We start from the raw sequence: 17,702 nt of genomic DNA on the forward strand, positions 1-17,702 counted from the left end.
AGATTTCTTCAAACCCTCCGTGGTAGGCAAGGATATAGTTTGGTTAAGGTGAAACTGTGAGACCACTTTAGGTAGAAAGGAGGGAACCGTGCGAAGATGGATAGCCTCTGGAGTGATTCTCAGAAAGGGATCACGGCAGGACAGTGCTTGTAGCTCTGAGATGCGGCGTGCTGAACACACCGCCAATAGGAACACCATCTTCAAGGTTAGAGAACGCAGAGACAGGCCCCGAAGGGGTCTGAAGGTGGATCCCGCTAGGAAATCCAAAACAAGGTTGAGATTCCACAAAGGCACTGGCCACTTCAGTGGCGGACGAATGTGCTTGACTCCTTTCAGGAAGCGAGAAACATCTGGGTGTTTGGCAATGGTCTTGCCATCCCTCCTGGGACCATAGCAAGACAGTGCAGCCACCTGAACTTTGATGGAGCTGAGGGAGAGACCCTTCTGAAGCCCATCTTGCAGGAAATCCAGAACAATAGGGATTGTGGTCGCATGTGGATTGGTGCCCTGAGTGTCGCACCATGCTTCAAATATTCTCCAGATCCTTACGTAGGTGAGAGAAGTGGAAAACTTGCGGGCTCGGAGGAGTGTATCTATCACGGGCTCCGAGTAACCTCTTTTCTTCAGTCTAGCCCTCTCAATGGCCAGACCGTAAGAGAGAATTGAGCTGGATCCTCGTGGAGGATGGGACCTTGACGTAGAAGGTCCCGGAGAGGAGGCAGGGGAAGAGGCTCCCCTGCCAGTAGTCTTCTCATGTCCGCGTACCAGGGTCTTCTTGGCCAGTCTGGTGCCACCAGACTGGCCAAGGCCCCGGTGTTTCTGAATCTTGTGTATGATGGCACCCAGCAGAGGCCACGGAGGAAAGGCATATAGCAGCGTCCCTGGAGGCCATGGCTGAACCAGGGCATTGATTCCGTGTGAGAACGGGTCACGCTTGCGGCTGAAGTATCTGGGTACTTGAGCATTGGACTTGTCCGCCAGTAAATCCATGTCCGGAATCCCCCAGTGATCCACAATCATCTGGAAGGCTGTGGGTGACAGCTGCCACTCTCCCGGATTTAGGCTTTCTCTGCTGAGGAAGTCTGCTGTGGTATTGTCCTTCCCGGCAATGTGGACGGCGGAGATGTCCTGAAGATTCGCCTCTGCCCAAGCCATCAGTGGGGCGATCTCCAGAGACACTTGTCGGCTTCTGGTTCCGCCCTGACGGTTGATGTATGTCACCGTGGTGGCGTTGTTGGACATCACTCTGACCGCTCTGTTCTTCAGTCTGTGAGCAAATCGAAGGCATGCCAATCGGACTGCCCGAGCCTCCAGACGGTTGATGTTCCACGCGGACTCTTCTCTGTTCCACCGCCCTTGTGCGGTAAGTCCTTCGCAGTGTGCACCCCAGCCGCTCAGGCTGGCATCTGTGGTGAGCAGAGTCCACGTGGGGGAGCACATCTTCGACCCTCTGCTCATGTGGTTGGACTGCAACCACCACCGTAACTGGGTCCTTACCCTGGCAGGCAGAGGTAGGTGCGTGGAATAGTTCCGTAGACGGGGACTCCAGCGAGAGAGCAAGGAGTGTTGTAGAGGTCTCATATGGGCCCTTGCCCAAGGTACCACTTCCAGGGTGGATGCCATGAGCCCAAGAACCTGCAGATAATCCCAAGCAATGGGCCGACTGGCTCCCATCAAGTACCGGATACGCGTCTGAAGTTTTAACCTTCTCTTGGTAGTGAGACTGACTGTATCTGCCTGGGTGTCGAACTGTACTCCCAGGTATTCCAGCGACTGGGAAGGCTGTAGACAACTCTTGCTGAGGTTGATTACCCAGCCCAAGCTTTCCAGAAGGGCGATCACTCTGTCGGTTGTCCGATGGCTCTCCGCTCGTGATTTCGCCCTGATCAGCCAGTCGTCTAGGTAGGGATGGACAAGGATTCCTTCCCGTCTGAGTGCCACTGCTACCACTACGACCACCTTGGTGAAGGTCCGCGGTGATGTGGCCAACCCGAAGGGCAGAGCCCGGAATTGAAAGTGGAGGCCTAGAACCTTGAAGCGTAGGTAGCGCTGATGATCCGGATGGATCGGGATATGCAGGTTGGCTTCCGACAATTCTAATGCCATGAGGAATTCTCCTGGCTGAACTGCGGTCTTGACGGAGTGCAGAGTTTCCATGTGAAACCTCGGGACCCTTAAGTATCGATTGACTGACTTGAGGTCCGGTACAGGCCGAAAGGTGCCCCCTTTCTTGGGTACCATGAAATAAATGGAATAGTGTCCAGAATTCACTTCCCAGGCAGGTACTGGGATGATAGCGTGCAAGAACAGAAGCCTCGCCAGGGTAGCTTCCAATGCTGCCTTCTTGTGTGTGGGACATGAAGATTCCACAAACTTGTCCGGAGGGAGATGATGAAAGTCCAGATAATATCCCTCTCGGATAATGGTGAGGACCCACTGGTCCGACATGATCTCGACCCATCTGGGGTAGAAGAGGGTTAACCTGCTCCCTATGGCTCCGTCCCCTGGATGAATCGGCAGATTCTCATTGTGAGGCGCGACCGGGATCTGAGCCCGAGCCTGCTCCCCTCTTGCGCTGCTTGGTCCGAAAGGACTGATTCCTGGCCTGAGGACGTGGCGCCTGGTAGCGACTCCTGTAAGGAATGAAGCGCTGTGAACTCCTGCCCCTGGAGGGCCTTGGAAAGGCGTGCTGGTTCCTTCTGAACCGATCTTTCGGCAGCCTAGGCACTGGAGAGACGCCCCATGTACTGGCCAGTTTATCAAGGTCGCTGCCAAATAGGAAAGAGCCCTTAAAGGGCAATCTGGTGAGGCGTGTCTTTGAAGGCGCATCGGCTGACCATTTCCGGATCCAGAGCTGCCTCCTGGCAGCTACGGAGGATGAGATCCCCTTGGCTGTTGTTCGGACGAGGTCTGATGCAGCATCCGTGAGGAACGAGAGAGCTGACTCCAAGTCTGCTGCTGGAGCATTGTTCCTAACCTGTGACAAACAGGAACGCGTCACCACTGTGCAGCAGATTGTGATCCGCAAAGATAGAGCTGCCACCTCAAAAGTCTGTTTCAGAATGGCGTCCAGTCGCCGGTCATGAGGCTCCTTAAGGGCCGCCCCCCCCCCTCAACTGGAATGGTAGTGCGCTTGACCACAGCGCTAATCAAGCCGTCCACCTGAGGGCACGCCAGCAGCTCCTGGATAGCCGGTGCCAGGGGGTACATGCCTGTCAGGGCCCGACCCCCTTTGAATGAGGCCACTGGTGCAGCCCATTCTAAATCTATCAGTTGCTGTGCTGCTTGCAGGAATGGAAAATGGCGGGCTGTAGGATGAAGACCTTCCAGCAGGGGGTTCTGCACAGAGGGTACCGTAGCGCTGGGACCTGTAATATCCAACTCCGCCAGACACTGAGACACCAGGTCGGAGAGATCCTCCTTAGGGAAGAACCGCCTCATGGTTTATATGGCTCAATCCCCGGGGGAAGTTCCCCCTCGTCCGGGAGTTCGGACTCGTCCAGTGAAACCTCCTGGTCTGACTGATCTGGGCTGTCCAGCGGCGGGAGGTCCCGCTCACGATAAGGGCGTGAGGGTCCAGGAACAGGATCCGCAGGAGCCGTCACCGCAGCCGCCACCGCAGCAGCCACCGCAGTCGCAGCCACCGCAGGAACCGCCGAAACCGCAGGAACAACAGGAACAGCAGGAACCACAGGGCCTGGACGGGAAGCCGTTTGCATCTGTACAAAGGCATGTATCCCCTTAAAGAGATCCACCCAGGAAATCGAAGCAGCTTCTAATCGCCGGGATACAAGATCCCCCGGGATTCCCGATTGGTCGAGACTGACCGCTAAATCCGGGGTAGCCCCTGGGGAACTGTCAGCAAATCGTGGCTGAGACTGGTCCTGGCCCAAGGGTCCCCCGGCCTCCTCACATTGGGCACATAGGGAGTCTGGCTCTTCACTGTGCGTGGCTCTAAGCTGGCATGCGGAGCAGAGGCCGAGGGCTTTAATGCCGGAGGCAGGCGGCGCCCCCGCTGAAGTCGCTGAGGCGTTCTGTTCCATTGAAAGTATGCGCTTAATGAACAGGCGCACAATAATAATATGCGGCAGCAATATGCGCTTAGTACAACAGGCACTTAATAATAATATGCGGCAGCAATATGCGCTTAATACAACAGGCGCGTAATAATAATATGTGGCAGCTATATACGCGTAACACCACAGGCGCTTAAGAATAATATGCGGCAGCTATATACGCTTAAGACAACAAACGCTCAGCCATATGCGGCGAGCAACAGACGCTTAATGATATGCAATATGCTCTCAGCAATATGCGGTCATGAATACACGCTCAATTGTATGCGACATGCTCTTAGCAATAAGTGGGTAGCAATACACGCTTCAATGGTATTCAATATGCTCTCAGCAATAAGCGGTGAGCAATACACGCTCAATGGTATTATGCTCTCAGCAATAAGCGGTGAGCAATACACGCTCAATGGTATTCAATATGCTCTCAGCAATAAGCGGTTAGCAACACACACTCAATGGTATTATGCTCTCAGCAATAAGCGGTGAGCAATACACGCTCAATGGTATTCAATATGCTCTCAGCAATAAGCGGTTAGCAATACACGCTTAAAGGTATTCTATATGTTCTCAGCAATAAGCGGTTAGCAATACACGCTGAATGGTATTCAATATGCTCTCAGCAATAAGCGGTTAGCAATACACGCTCAATGGTATTCAATATGCTCTCAGCAATAAGCGGTTAGCAATACACGCTCAATGGTATGCAATATGCTCTCAGCAATAAGCGGTTAGCAATATACGCACAATGAGGAATAAAGTATGCGCTTAGTCATAGACCTGCGCCTATTACGGGCGCTTAATACCTGAACAAGGCCACAAAATGGCGCCCTCCACGGCGTGCCACGCCGCCGATCCTCGATTCCTCGGAGACCAGAAGTAAAAGACGTACGCCTTACCTGATCCTCGGTGCTTCCCGGCTGGAACCCGGGTGGTCTCCGGCTGCGGGGGGAGAGGGCAAGTACCTTCACCGTCGCGTTCGAGGATATGCACCCGCTGCCTTGTCCACGCCGGGACCAAGGCGCCTCGTATGCCTCACCCGAACCTCGCCGTGGGCTACGTCCCTGCCGCGATTCGGCCTCCGGACCGAGGACTTAAACCTCCGGGGGATCACGGAAATCACCCCGGGAAACTCTACTGGGGGAGGGACCTTAGGGTATCACCGCAGGAGTGTGGGGCTCGATGATGCTGTAGAAGTTTTAGCGAAAAGAAGTAGAAAATAAAAAAAAAAATAGAAAGTAGATTTGGAAAACACGCTCAGCGAGCGTTCAGGCTCTCCAAACTGCTTTGGAGACGGAAATTACTAAGTTGCTACGCTTCCTGTGGGGGTATATATACACCCGTGCTGACGTCAGATCCGTCTCCAACTGCTAGCACGAGCATACTATACCCATTCGTTCTGAGTCCATCTGGCTACACGCCAGGAAAGTTACTTCTGCTCATTGTGCTTGCTTCGAAAGCACATATACTAAAATTGGAACAATGAGCAGTCAAAACTTACCACCTGTTTGTCCATGCAGCATAACCTAGAAATGTTCAAAGTGGACTTCTGCGCAAAAGTCTGCTTTGAAAATTTGGGCTAAAGTCTGCAAGTACTTTGTATCTGAAGGCTTTAGCTCTATGTGAGCTGCTGAAAATTACCCTCAAATTGTGTTTTTTTAAACTAACTTCATTAAACATACTGTAATTACTTTTAATCTTTTAGAAATTCCATTAATTGGAAATTGAAGTAGGTTTCCATTACTACTGGGGAAGAAGACACTATAATTTGCATGTATTTGTACTTTTCAAAGATTAAAAAGTCTAATATAGCATTCTCTTTCTGTCATCCTTTTTGAATTTACTTGTCTTTTTCATTTCTGCTTACTCTCACTCTTCTTTTTCTTCCAGGCTTCGGGAGTTCTTTCTTTTTTCCTACATATGGTCACTATGGGTTAAGCAATTTTATTTTTTTTTTGCTCTATCAGCTGGGGAGGGAAAGGGAAGAAGCCAGGACCAATCACTAGCAAGCAATTTTTCAACTAGCCTATACTGGCTTGCCTGATTTTTTTCTTTTTTTTTTTTTTGGACCTGAAACTCAAAACAGTATATAAGGTAACACTGAAATTATCTTCAGTCACTTGTATCTTAAGGTTTTGAGAGACTATATTAGGCTTCTTACAAAGAGTCAGACAAAAGTGTAGGAAACAACTTCAGAACAGAAAAGCGAGTGAGTGTGCTTACTGCTCATTATGCTAAGCCTTTGCTTTCATTATTCTGTGTATTGCATATTTGCTGTGTGTGTTTGAGTAAAACCAGCACAGTCAGCAGTAAGCACAGAAGCGTTTCGTTCTTAAGGAAAACTGTCTGTGTGTTCACTCTAGTGTGTACACTTTGACGCTAGAAATCCCCCATTCACTAGTAATATCTTTAAGACATGCCAGTGCCATTAAGATACTATAGATATCGGAAAGGCAGAGGAGAGAAACCTGCTGGAAGAAAGCCTGTGCCATTGGGAGTTGTGGGCAATAGGTTGTGCACAGAAAAAATTTTGGTTTTGTGGTGGTGTTAGTTTTTGTTTGCCTTTTCTTGTCATTTCATTAGTTTTGCTTTTCAAGCTGTGCCATTTATTTTGTTATATTGTTTCCATTAATGTCAGTGAGGGTTGCCTTGCATCCTTTTTTTTGACTCTGGGAGTTTCCATCCAAGTTTTATGAAACTTTGGCCAGGATTTATCAAAATGCTCTAAATACCGCATGCGGTAGAAAAAGGGGTGTGTTTTATGGTAATAGGCAATTTATTGCAATTTACGCTAATACCTATGGGGCGGATCTTCAAAACTCCGCGAATAGCTTACTTTTGTTTGCGCTCCAGGCGCAAACAAAAGTAAGCTGGATTTTAGTAGATACGCGCGGAGCCGCGCGTATCTACTAAAAAACCTGGGTCGGCGCGCGCAAGGCTATCAATTTTGTATAGCCGGCGCGCGCCGAGCCGCGCAGCCTACCCCCGTTCCCTCCGAGGCCGCTCCGAAATCGGAGCGGCCTCGGAGGGAATCCTCTAACACCCTCCCCTAACCTTCCCCTCCCTTCCTCTACCTAACCCACCCGCCCGGCCCTGTCTAACCCCCCCCCTTACCTTTGTTGGGGGATTTACGCCTCCCTCCGGGAGGCGTAAATCCCCGCGCGCCAGCGGGCCTCCTCCGCGCCGGGCCGCGACCTGGGGGCGGGTACGGAGGGCGCGGCCACGCCCCCGGACTGCCCAGGGCCGTAGCCACGCCCCCGTACCCGCCCCCAAAACGCTGCCGACACGCTGCAAGGAAGATGGGGCAATGAAGAAGCACTATTGGCCGACCTAAAAAAAGATGATGGGGCATCCATTTATATCAAGTGGTTTACAGGCATCCAGATCTGGTTGAAGACATCCAAAAGATGGGAAAGAAGGGAGAAGTGGTGATCGTTGGAGACTTTAGTCTGCCAGATGTAGACTGGAGAATCCCTTCCGCTGAATCTAACAATAGTAGAGGAATAGTGGATGCCCTGCAAGGGGCTTTGTTCAGACAAATGGTAATGGAAACCACAAGAGAGGGAGCTATACTCGATTTAGTGCTCACTAGTGGAGATAATGTCTCTGACCTTAGCACCAGTGATCATCAAATGGTATGGTTTCATATCACACAAAGGATACGTAGAAGAAGCATGAAGACCCGAGTTTTGCAGTTCAAAAACACGGAATTTGATGAAATGGGGAAGTACCTAGAGGAAGAACTAGAAGGATGGGAGAAAACGAGAGATGTGGAACAACAGTGGGCCAAACTAAAAGGAGCAATTACTGAAGCGACTAATATATATGTTAGAAAAGTAAAGAAAAACAAGAAAAGAATGAAATCTATCTGGTTCTCAAAGGAGGTGGCTGATAAAATAAAAGATAAAAGAACAGCATTTAAGAAATATAAAAGATCCCAAAGGGGAGGATCACAAGGAAGAATATCTAGTAAAACTGAGGGAGACGAAGAAAGTAATCAAGAAAGCGAAAAGTCAAGCCGAAGAAAGGATTGCCAAAGAGATAAATCGAAGTGACAAAACATTTTTCAGATACATCAGTGAAAGGAGAAATGTTCAAAGTGGTATAGTGAAATTGAAAGGTGAAAAGGACCAATGGGTGGAGACAGATGAAGAAATGGCAGAAATATTAAATGAATACTTCAGTTCGGTGTTCACTAAAGAAGACCCCGGAGAAGGACCGTCGCTAGGTAACAAGAAACTGGAGGGGAATGGAATGGATGAAACTCCGTTTACGGAAGAGAACGTATGGGAAGAGCTAGGAAAACTGAAAGTGGACAAAGCCATGGGGCCTGATGAGGTTCATCCCAGGATACTGAGGGAGCTCAGAGATGTGCTGGCGGCTTCGCTGTGTGACCTGCTCAATAGATCCCTGGAACGGGAGTGGTGCCGAGTGATTGGAGAAGAGCAGCGGTGGTCCCGCTTCACAAGAATGGGAGCAGAGAGGAGGCTGGAAACTACAGGCCGGTTAGCCTCACCTCGGTGGTGGGAAAAGTATTGGAGTCGCTGCTGAAGGAAAGAATAGTGAACTATCTAAAAGCAGCAGAATTGCTGGACCAGAGGCAGCATGGTTTCACCAAGGGAAGGTCCTGTCAGACGAATAAGAACATAAGAAAATGCCATACTGGGTCAGACAAAGGGTCCATCAAGCCCAGGATCCTGTTTCCAACAGTGGCCAATCCAGTCCATAAAACCTGGCAAGTACCCAAAAACTAAGTCTATTCCATGTTACCATTGCTAATGGCAGTGGCTATTCTCTAAGTGAACTTAATAGCAGGTAATGGACTTCTCTTCCAAGAACTTATCCAATCCTTTTTTAAACACAGCTATACTAACTGCACTAACCACATCTTCTGGCAACAAATTCCAGAGTTTAATTGTGCGTTGAGTTAAAAGAACTTTCTCCGATTAGTTTTAAATGTACTCCATGCTAACTTCATGGAGTGCCCCCTAGTCTTTCTACTATCCGAAAGAGTAAATAACCGATTCACATCTACCCATTCTAGACCTCTCATGATTTTAAACACCTCTATCATATCCCCCCTCAGTCGTCTCTTCTCCAAGCTGAAAAGTCCTAACCTCTTTAGTCTTTCCTCATAGGGGAGTTGTTCCATCCCCCTTATTATTTTGGTAGCCCTTCTCTAATAGACTTTTTGATTGGATGACTAGGTAATTAGATCAAGGAAGAGCGCTTGATGTCATCTACTTGGATTTCAGCAAAGCTTTTTATACGGTCCCGCACAGGAGGCTTGTGAATAAAACGAGAAGCTTGGGAGTGAGTGCCAAGATGGTGGCCTGGATAGCAAACTGGTTGAAGGACAGAAGACAATGTGTGATGGTAAATGGAACTTACTTGGAAGAGAGAGCAGTGATGAGCGGAGTGCCGCAAGGGTTGGTGTTGGGACCGGTCCTGTTCAATATCTTTGTGAGTGACACTACGGATGGGATAGATGGATCTGCGAGTCTTACCGGCATTCATTAAATCATGGGAGCATGACTTGGGATCACCTCAAGGAGATGACTTTTGGGATGAGTTATATACCACTAGTGGAAAAGGCTTGACATCTGCTATGCTTATTGAAAATGGCTTCAAGCTGCTATACAGATGTTACTTTACCCCTGCTAGGTTATATAAAATATACCCCGGAACCTCAGATAGGTGCTGGAAGTGATGTGGGGGGAAAGGGACTTTATTTCACTTATGGTGTGAGTATGCAGCTATTACACAGTTGTGGACGGATCTGGCCAGATGGCTAACAGATATCACTCAAACATCTATTGTTCTAACACCCTCAATAGCCTTATTGAACTACGCATATCCTCAAGGGGATAGATTTTTCCAAAAATTCATTAAATTTATGGTCACTGCGGCAAGATGTGAAATTGCTCTTAAATGGAAGGACAGGGCCTTGCCCACGCTGGTTAAGATTCAGTCCCATGCCTCTAAGCTTTACACTCTTAGTAAAATAATGGCCCATAAACAGAAAAAAATGGGGATATTTCAACACATCTGGAACCCATATTTAACTTGGAGAAATAATCAGTCGGCTTCTTGAACTGTTCTTCTTCTTCTTTATACTGCACTAGGTCCTATTTGATAGGACCAGGTTTGAAATCCGCTTATGTAGGATCCCAAGGGGAAAAGGAGTGGGGGGGAGAGGTAGGGAAATAATAAGGTAAATGGAGATTGAGTTAATATATGTTTATTCATTTTATTAACTTTGAACCTTTGTGCAATTATGGTTGTAATCTGTTCTTTGTTGTGTTATATACTAAGTTTGCTCTTTCTCAAATAAAGTTTATATTACAAAAAAAAAAAAAAGAAGGTAAGGTTTGTCTATTTGCGGATGATACTAAGATCTGCAACAGAGTGGACACGCCGGAAGGAGTGGAGAGAATGAGATGGGATTTAAGGAAGCTGGAAGAGTGGTCAAAGATATGGCAGCTGAGATTCAATGCCAAGAAGTGCAGAGCCATGCATATGGGATGTGGAAATCCGAAAGAACTGTATTTGATGGGGGGAGAAGGGCTGATGTAAATGGAGCAGGAGAGAGACCTTGGTAGGGATGTGCAGACAAAAAGTTTGCGTTGATAAGTTGATAAGTTGAAGTTGAGGGTCGATTTCGTTCAATATGGATATATGGAGAATCCCATAAGTTGAGGGTCTGTCCATACGTTCACCGGTTCCCTAAATAAAAATTTAAACCCCTCACCCTCCTTAATCCCCCCCCCCCAAGACTTACCAAAACTCCCTGGTGGTCCAGCGGGGAGTCAGGAAGCCATCGCTGTTTTCCTTTGCGAGGAGCACGTGACTTCGGCGTCACGTCGGAGTGACGCGGACGTCACGTGTTTCTCCGCGCCTCCGCTCCGGGACCCCCGTTGGACCCAACCGGAACTTTTGGCCAGCTTGCCCCAGCTGGCCAAAAGTTCCGGTTGGGTCCAACGGGGGTCCCGGAGCGGAGGCGCGGAGAAACACGTGACGTCCGCGTCACTCCGACGTGACACCGACGTCACGTGCTCCTCGCAAAGGAATACAGGGATGACTTCCTGACTCCCCGCTGGACCACCAGGGAGTTTTGGTAAGTCTTGGGGGGGTCAGGAGGGTGGGGGGTTTAAGTGTTTATTTAGGTTCAACGTATTCAACGTAGCTATGTTGAATAAGTTGAAAATGCGATGCGTTGCGCATCATCACTTTTTTTAAGTTAAAAAAAAAAAAAGTTGTGTTTTACATATGCGTTCAAAACGAATGCACACCCCTAGACCTTGGGGCTGATAGTGTCTGACAATCTGAAGGCAGCAAAGCAATGTGACAAGACGATAGCAAAAGCCAGAAGAATGCTGGGCTGCATAGAGAAAAAGGAGGTCATAATGCCCTTGTACAGGTCCTTGGTGAGGCCTCACCTGGAGTATTGTGTTCAGTTCTAGAACCCATATCTCAAAAGGCTGAAGGATCTGGATATGTTTACCCTGGAATAGAGGAGGTGCAGGGGAAATATGATACAGAACTTCAGAAACCTGAATGGATTTAATGATTTATGAACTTTGAACCTTTTCTGCTGGAAAGGAAACAGTAATCTAGGGATCATGAAATGAAACTCCAGGGGGGACTACTCAGACCCAACATCAGGAAGTATTTCTTCACGAAGCAGGTAGTGGATTCCTGGAATGCCCTTCTGGAGGAGGTGGTGAAGATGAAAACAGTAAACAAAGTCAAGATGGCATGGGACAAACATATGGATCCCTAAAGATTAGAGGTTGTTAATAAAGAAAAGGGTATATGGGATAACCTGCATGGAGTGGCTGTTACTGCCCTTAATAAGAAGGCATGGGATTACTACCATTAACTGATTAGACTTGATGCTTTTAGTGTAACTGCAGCATCGCTCTCTGCTTCAATGGTAGGACGGGGAATTGTGGGGATGAAGAAGGGGAATTGGATTCAAACAACAACCAATGCTGGGCCACGACTTTTACGGTCTGAGGCATCAGGGTCAGTGCAAGGGGATTTGGTGCCCTAAGCGAGCCTTCTCCCTTGCGCCCCCCCCCCCCCCCCCCCCCCCCCCCCCCGTTGCGCCACCACCCCCCGGTCTTGGCCCCGATTCCTACCTCATTCTCGATCACGCCCGCTGACTGTGTGGTTTTCTGGGTCGCGAGCAGGTTGGGCACTGCTTGCAGCCTGCCAAATCTCCACTCATCTTTGCCATCGCTTGCAGCCCCATATGGCTCGCACCCAATGGCGCACCAAGGGTCTCCAGCGTCTGGGGGCTAATGCATTTATGTGCCTCTCCAGCATCCCCCCCGTAATCCTTCTTGTACTAATGCTTAAAGTCACAGAAAATCAGTGGCATCTTTAGACAGAAGAATTTGGGGGGGAGCCAAAATGACATTTCTTCATCACACCCACCTCTGTAGCATGGATCCTGCTGTAAAATTGGTTATAAAAAAAAGTGTTAATAAAAAAGTCCAAGGGGTCTTCTACGTAATTTTAAAAAGCTGGCCAGTTTCACACTTCTAGTAAAACTACTATAAAATTATTTGATAGCCTCATTCAACTAATTCTATATGGCTATGAAAGTGAAGTCTGGAATATATAGGAAGGGACAGAATGTCAATATAAATCCTGCACCTCCAGTTTTGTAACTCTGTGCATCCACTGAAATTCCCCCAAACAATGGAGCTTGGATGTTTCCCTTACAGCTCATCTTACTAAAAGATATTTTCAAATTCTGGTGTCACCTCACAGTAACAGCAGCACAAACACCTTTCACTGTCAGACACATTGTGAACTAACACAAAATCCCGCAAAAAAGATACTCAAAATCTATACAGCAAACCTATCATAACATAATAACACCAAGGACTCAAACAACAATAACCCTACCTGTGAATAAGCAAGGGTAAATATTACACTGGGTCCTAGAATACCAATACACCACCTACTGAGGAAACAAAACAAACCCAATTGCTATAGATCCCTATACAGACACTACATGCTAGCAGAATCTCTCATCATGGTCACACACACAGAGCAGAGACAGACCCTCACCAAATACAGAATATAAAATAAAGGAGCACAAATTAGAAAAAACTGAAATGGAAACCCAAGAAGCCAGATTCTGTGTATTAATAATGGAAAAAGAGAACCACCATTCCTCATAAAACAATAAAATCAAGAAACATAAAGTATCAGTTATAATAGTAAAACCATACTAATAAAAGAATATTTTAAAACTACTGATAAATAGAATTTCTATTAATTAAAATCATATACATTTTTTACAATTTCCCAAACACCAATAAAATATTTCAAAACAGTACATATATCAAATAACACCCAATAATTAAAACTAATAAGGATTTTAAAAAGCCCCTGCTGTCCATGCATGGAAGCTCTTGATTTCCAGTCACCCTGATATTGTCGAGGATTAGGAGGTTATCCTTTCTCTCTCACACATACTCACATGTCCATTCTCTCTCACACATACACTGTCACATACATACACATTCATGCTCTTATACCCACCATAACCTCTCGCTCTCACAGACACTGACACACTCTCAGGTGTAAGACACTCTCTCCCCCAACACACACTCCCCCCCACACACTCTTACGCCCCTGGATTTTCTCATACACACTCATGCTCTCACTCTCACTGGCTCCTCACATACACACAAACACACACACACACACAGGCAAAGCTCCCAGTCATTCTCACACTGACCCCCAGGCAGGCTCCCATTCATTTTCACACCACTCCTTCCCCATCCCCCAGGCATGCACACATTCATTCTCACACACACAGACCCCCAGGCAGGCACCAATTCATTCACACACACATGCACCACACACAGGCAGACACCTATTCTCACACATACAAACCCCTGGAAGACACCCATTCATTCTCATACACAAATACATCCTCAGGCAGGCACCCATGCATTCACACACATACACACCCAGGCAGACTCCCATGCATTCACACACATACACACCCAGGCAGACTCCCATTCATACACATGCACACACTAAAGGCAGACCCCCTCTCTTTCTTTTGCCAGCAACCTCAGAGCCTCTTTCATTCCTCTGCTGCCATTGTCACTACTGCTGCGCGGCTATTGGGGAGGCACTGATTGCTGCTACTGGCACTGAAGCCCATTCTGCTGCCTCCTCTCTGCAGGCCCCGTGGGCTTCCACTTCCTCCATGCTGATCTCCTACATTGTGAGATCCGCATAGAGAAAGTGCTACTCTTGCACATTCCCAAAGGTTACATGTGCCAATCAGTAAAAAATAATTTATTTTTTTTTTACTTTGCAGTCTGATCTTAGTTTTCTAATCCGTTGGTCACAGGATTTTTTTCCACCTTTCCTTTCTTATTTTTTTTGCCAATTCCTTTTATATTGTCTTTTTTTTCTATTTCTTTTCTCTCCATCTATCTTCTTCCCTCAAACACACAGTCAGGTTCTCATTCTCACATGCTTTCTCTCTCTCTCTCTCACACACACACACACACACACACACACACACAGTCTCTCACTGGCACATGCTGTCTGACTCACACACACAGAGGCTCTCACATGCTGTCTCTGCAAACATTCAGGTCTTCACTCCCACACACAGTCTTTCAACTCACTCTCACACACAATCTCTCAACTCATCTCATGCACGCACACACACACCCTCTACAGACTTTCAGCCTCTCTCTCACCTCTGGGTCTCCTCTTCATGGGTCGCCACAGGATGGGCTCTGCAGCGGCCCTGGTCTTCTCCGGCCGCCCGCAATGTGGGATTCGCCGTGGCCCATAAGCGCTGCTCCTCTTCTGCACATGGCTGATGCTCCTCCTCCTTCCGGCACGTGGCTGATGCTCCTCCTCCTTCCGGCAACATTTTTCTTCCAGGGCCGCAGGAGCAGGAAGGAGGAGGAATATTTGCAGGCTTAGAGTGACCTTTATTTTTGGGCCGTGGTGACATGAGGTCCACCACGGCCCTGCCGATCTTCGGTGGCTGTATGAGCCTTCTTATCGGCCACCAACAGCTCGGCGCTCCCTAATGCCAGGTGCCCTAGGCGATCGCCTAGTTCACCTAGTGCTTCACCGGCCCTGTGTGGCATTGAAACGCAGACATCAGGACAAAAGCACAGGACTGCTTCTACAGCCAAGACCTAAAGCAAAGCAAGTTCAAGCAGCATGTCTGATTGTAACTATTACTGCCCTTAACGTAAGGCTTGGGGGTTACTGGCATGGAACAGTAGTTACTACTCTAAAGACATAGGAGTAACTTGCATGGAGCGACATTTATTAACATACAGGTAGATTTTAAAAGCATTGTTCACACAAAAACAGCCCCATACACAAGTATGTAGGCCATGCACAAGCAATGCAAATTTTAAGAAGACAGGAAGTACACGTGGCACTATGTTACCTGTGTAACTATACTACTGGTCCTGATGAAGCACAAGTCAAGAGAGCGAGAATCTGATACTCTCTATATATATCTCACACTGTAAGAGGGGCACTTTAACTCAGGGTAGGGTTGGTTTTTTTTGGGGGGGTGGGGGGTGGTGTTACATTGGTCTGCCTAGGGTGCAAAGATCTGTAGACCTTGTAACATGCGCACTTCTTTTTAAATTTACCTAATAGGAAACTAGATGGACCATTTGTTTTTTTTCTGCAATCATTACTATGTTATGTTACTATGTTCTAGGGACGAGGCTTAATTTTAACTTGTGAGCACTAATATTCAACACTACCCAGCTAAATTTAGCTAAGTAAATATGGTTGGCAAAATTGCTGTCCTAAAGTTAACAGGTAACAGTAAGTGTATTCAGCAGTGTTGGGAGGGGGATCAAGTTTCAGCCTCTTGGAAACCTCTGGTTGTGAGGGGGGGGACGACCTTCTAAACAGGGGGTTGGAGGAATTCTGTTTCAGGGGAAGGAAATGTGTTTATCTGCTTGGGGTTTTCTGGTCTTCTATGATGGGGAAGGGAGGGTTGTGGTCTGCTGAGGGGAGGTTGTATTCTGTTTAAAAAATGGTCCAAATATTCTTCCATCTGATACCTATAGTTTTAAACTTAATTATACAATATTTACTATGAAAGTTTAAGTACTGCTATTTTCAATTCTAACATATTTTTTACTTTGTACTTTTCAGTATATTAATGAATGTTCAGTAATATGGATCATCAGCAGCTGGGAAAGAGCAATGGGTAAAAATAGTGACCTAGATATACTAAAAGAAAGCATCAGTGCACTCAGTGGAGGAATGTGTTCTGAAATAATCCTAGTTGTCACAAAATCTGATGATATTAAGCTGGAAGAATTCAATAGGTAATGTATTATATTCCTATAATGTGCATAAGTAGGTACAAGATAAAATGTTACTAACAATTTCAATATATTTATATAACATAAGTACATGTAATGCATGTTGTTCCTCTTCTCCTACCCAGCACTACCCACATACTATATACATAATGGTGTTATTGCATGGTTTCCCTTAGTTGGTGGTTTAGTGCATAGTATGATTTTTTTAAAATACTATATATGGGAAGTCATGCTATTTTACACATGTAAAAGCTAATTTACAAGTGTAAACTTTTGAAAATTCACCTTAATGTGTCTAACTGTTGGCCCTGCCCCAGAATGCCTCTAGATCGCCCTTTTTATGCACATGTATGTGTGCACGAAACGTAAAGTGAGTGCTTATTTTTAACTTTTATAAAATACTGATTATTCAACTTCAGGCTACTTAATGCACCTAGATGCTAATTTTTATGCGCATAACTCTGGGTAATACTTTTTATATATTGTGATGAGGTGGGAGTCTCAGGGCATTCAGATACACTGGGTTGGGGTTTGTGACTGTCCTGGGCTTGCGTGCAGGCTAACCTATAACAAGATAAAGTCTAAACATCCCCAAATGGATTACAGGATCATTGTGGCATAGACCTCACCATAACTATGCCCCAGAGCTCCAGCTCAACACTACTAGACTTCCTCTCCTTTCTTCAAAATATAAGGCATATCAAGCTGTGGGCTGGGTGTTGACCCTCCATACTCTTATACCAGGAGAGTTCCCTTATGTCAGCCTCAGGAATATCCAATAACAAAATTCCAGTACTCTTAACCTATTTTATAAATGAATCTGCTCCTGTGGCATCAACTTCCCAGATGTTAGTGAGGATATCAGTCCCTTAATCCTCTGTGTATTAGCTAGCTTCAGTGGCTAGTTGGCTGCCCTTTTATTCCAAGCATAAATAATTGTCATTTAACCTGCTAACCAGTCCTATCAGCCCTTAGTGTCAGGAAACGTCCAGTCACCACAGATACTCCTTTAGATGATTTTATTTTCAAGCTTCACATGTGCATTTTTTATTGAGAGTGTATGGCAACTTTAAGCTCAGGTTAAAAAAAAAATGTCAGTAATTAATTATAGTCCACACTCGGGTATTCAAACCAAAAACATTGCATTTTCTCAAGTTAATTATGTTACAGCCAGACAGCATTGCACTTAGATTGCTAGTCACTTTGGGGCCAATGCAAAATGATGCGCTGAGCCCAGCGCACTGTTAACGTGCAGCTAGACGCGGGAAAAATA

At 46.8% G+C, this 17,702-nt stretch overlaps 1 protein-coding gene across 1 annotated transcript in view; it reads left to right on the top strand.

The window, feature by feature from the left end:
* Positions 1–17,702, top strand: part of NUGGC (nuclear GTPase, germinal center associated) — an 864,070-nt gene that overhangs the window by 359,039 nt on the left and 487,329 nt on the right. Inside the window, exon 8 of the mRNA XM_029596224.1 lies at positions 16,257–16,432. Coding sequence (XP_029452084.1) covers positions 16,257–16,432 — 176 coding nt within the window. The remainder of the gene's footprint in view (positions 1–16,256; positions 16,433–17,702) is intronic.

This window comes from Rhinatrema bivittatum, chromosome 3 (assembly GCF_901001135.1).
Source record: "Rhinatrema bivittatum chromosome 3, aRhiBiv1.1, whole genome shotgun sequence".
Lineage (NCBI taxonomy): Eukaryota > Metazoa > Chordata > Amphibia > Gymnophiona > Rhinatrematidae > Rhinatrema > Rhinatrema bivittatum.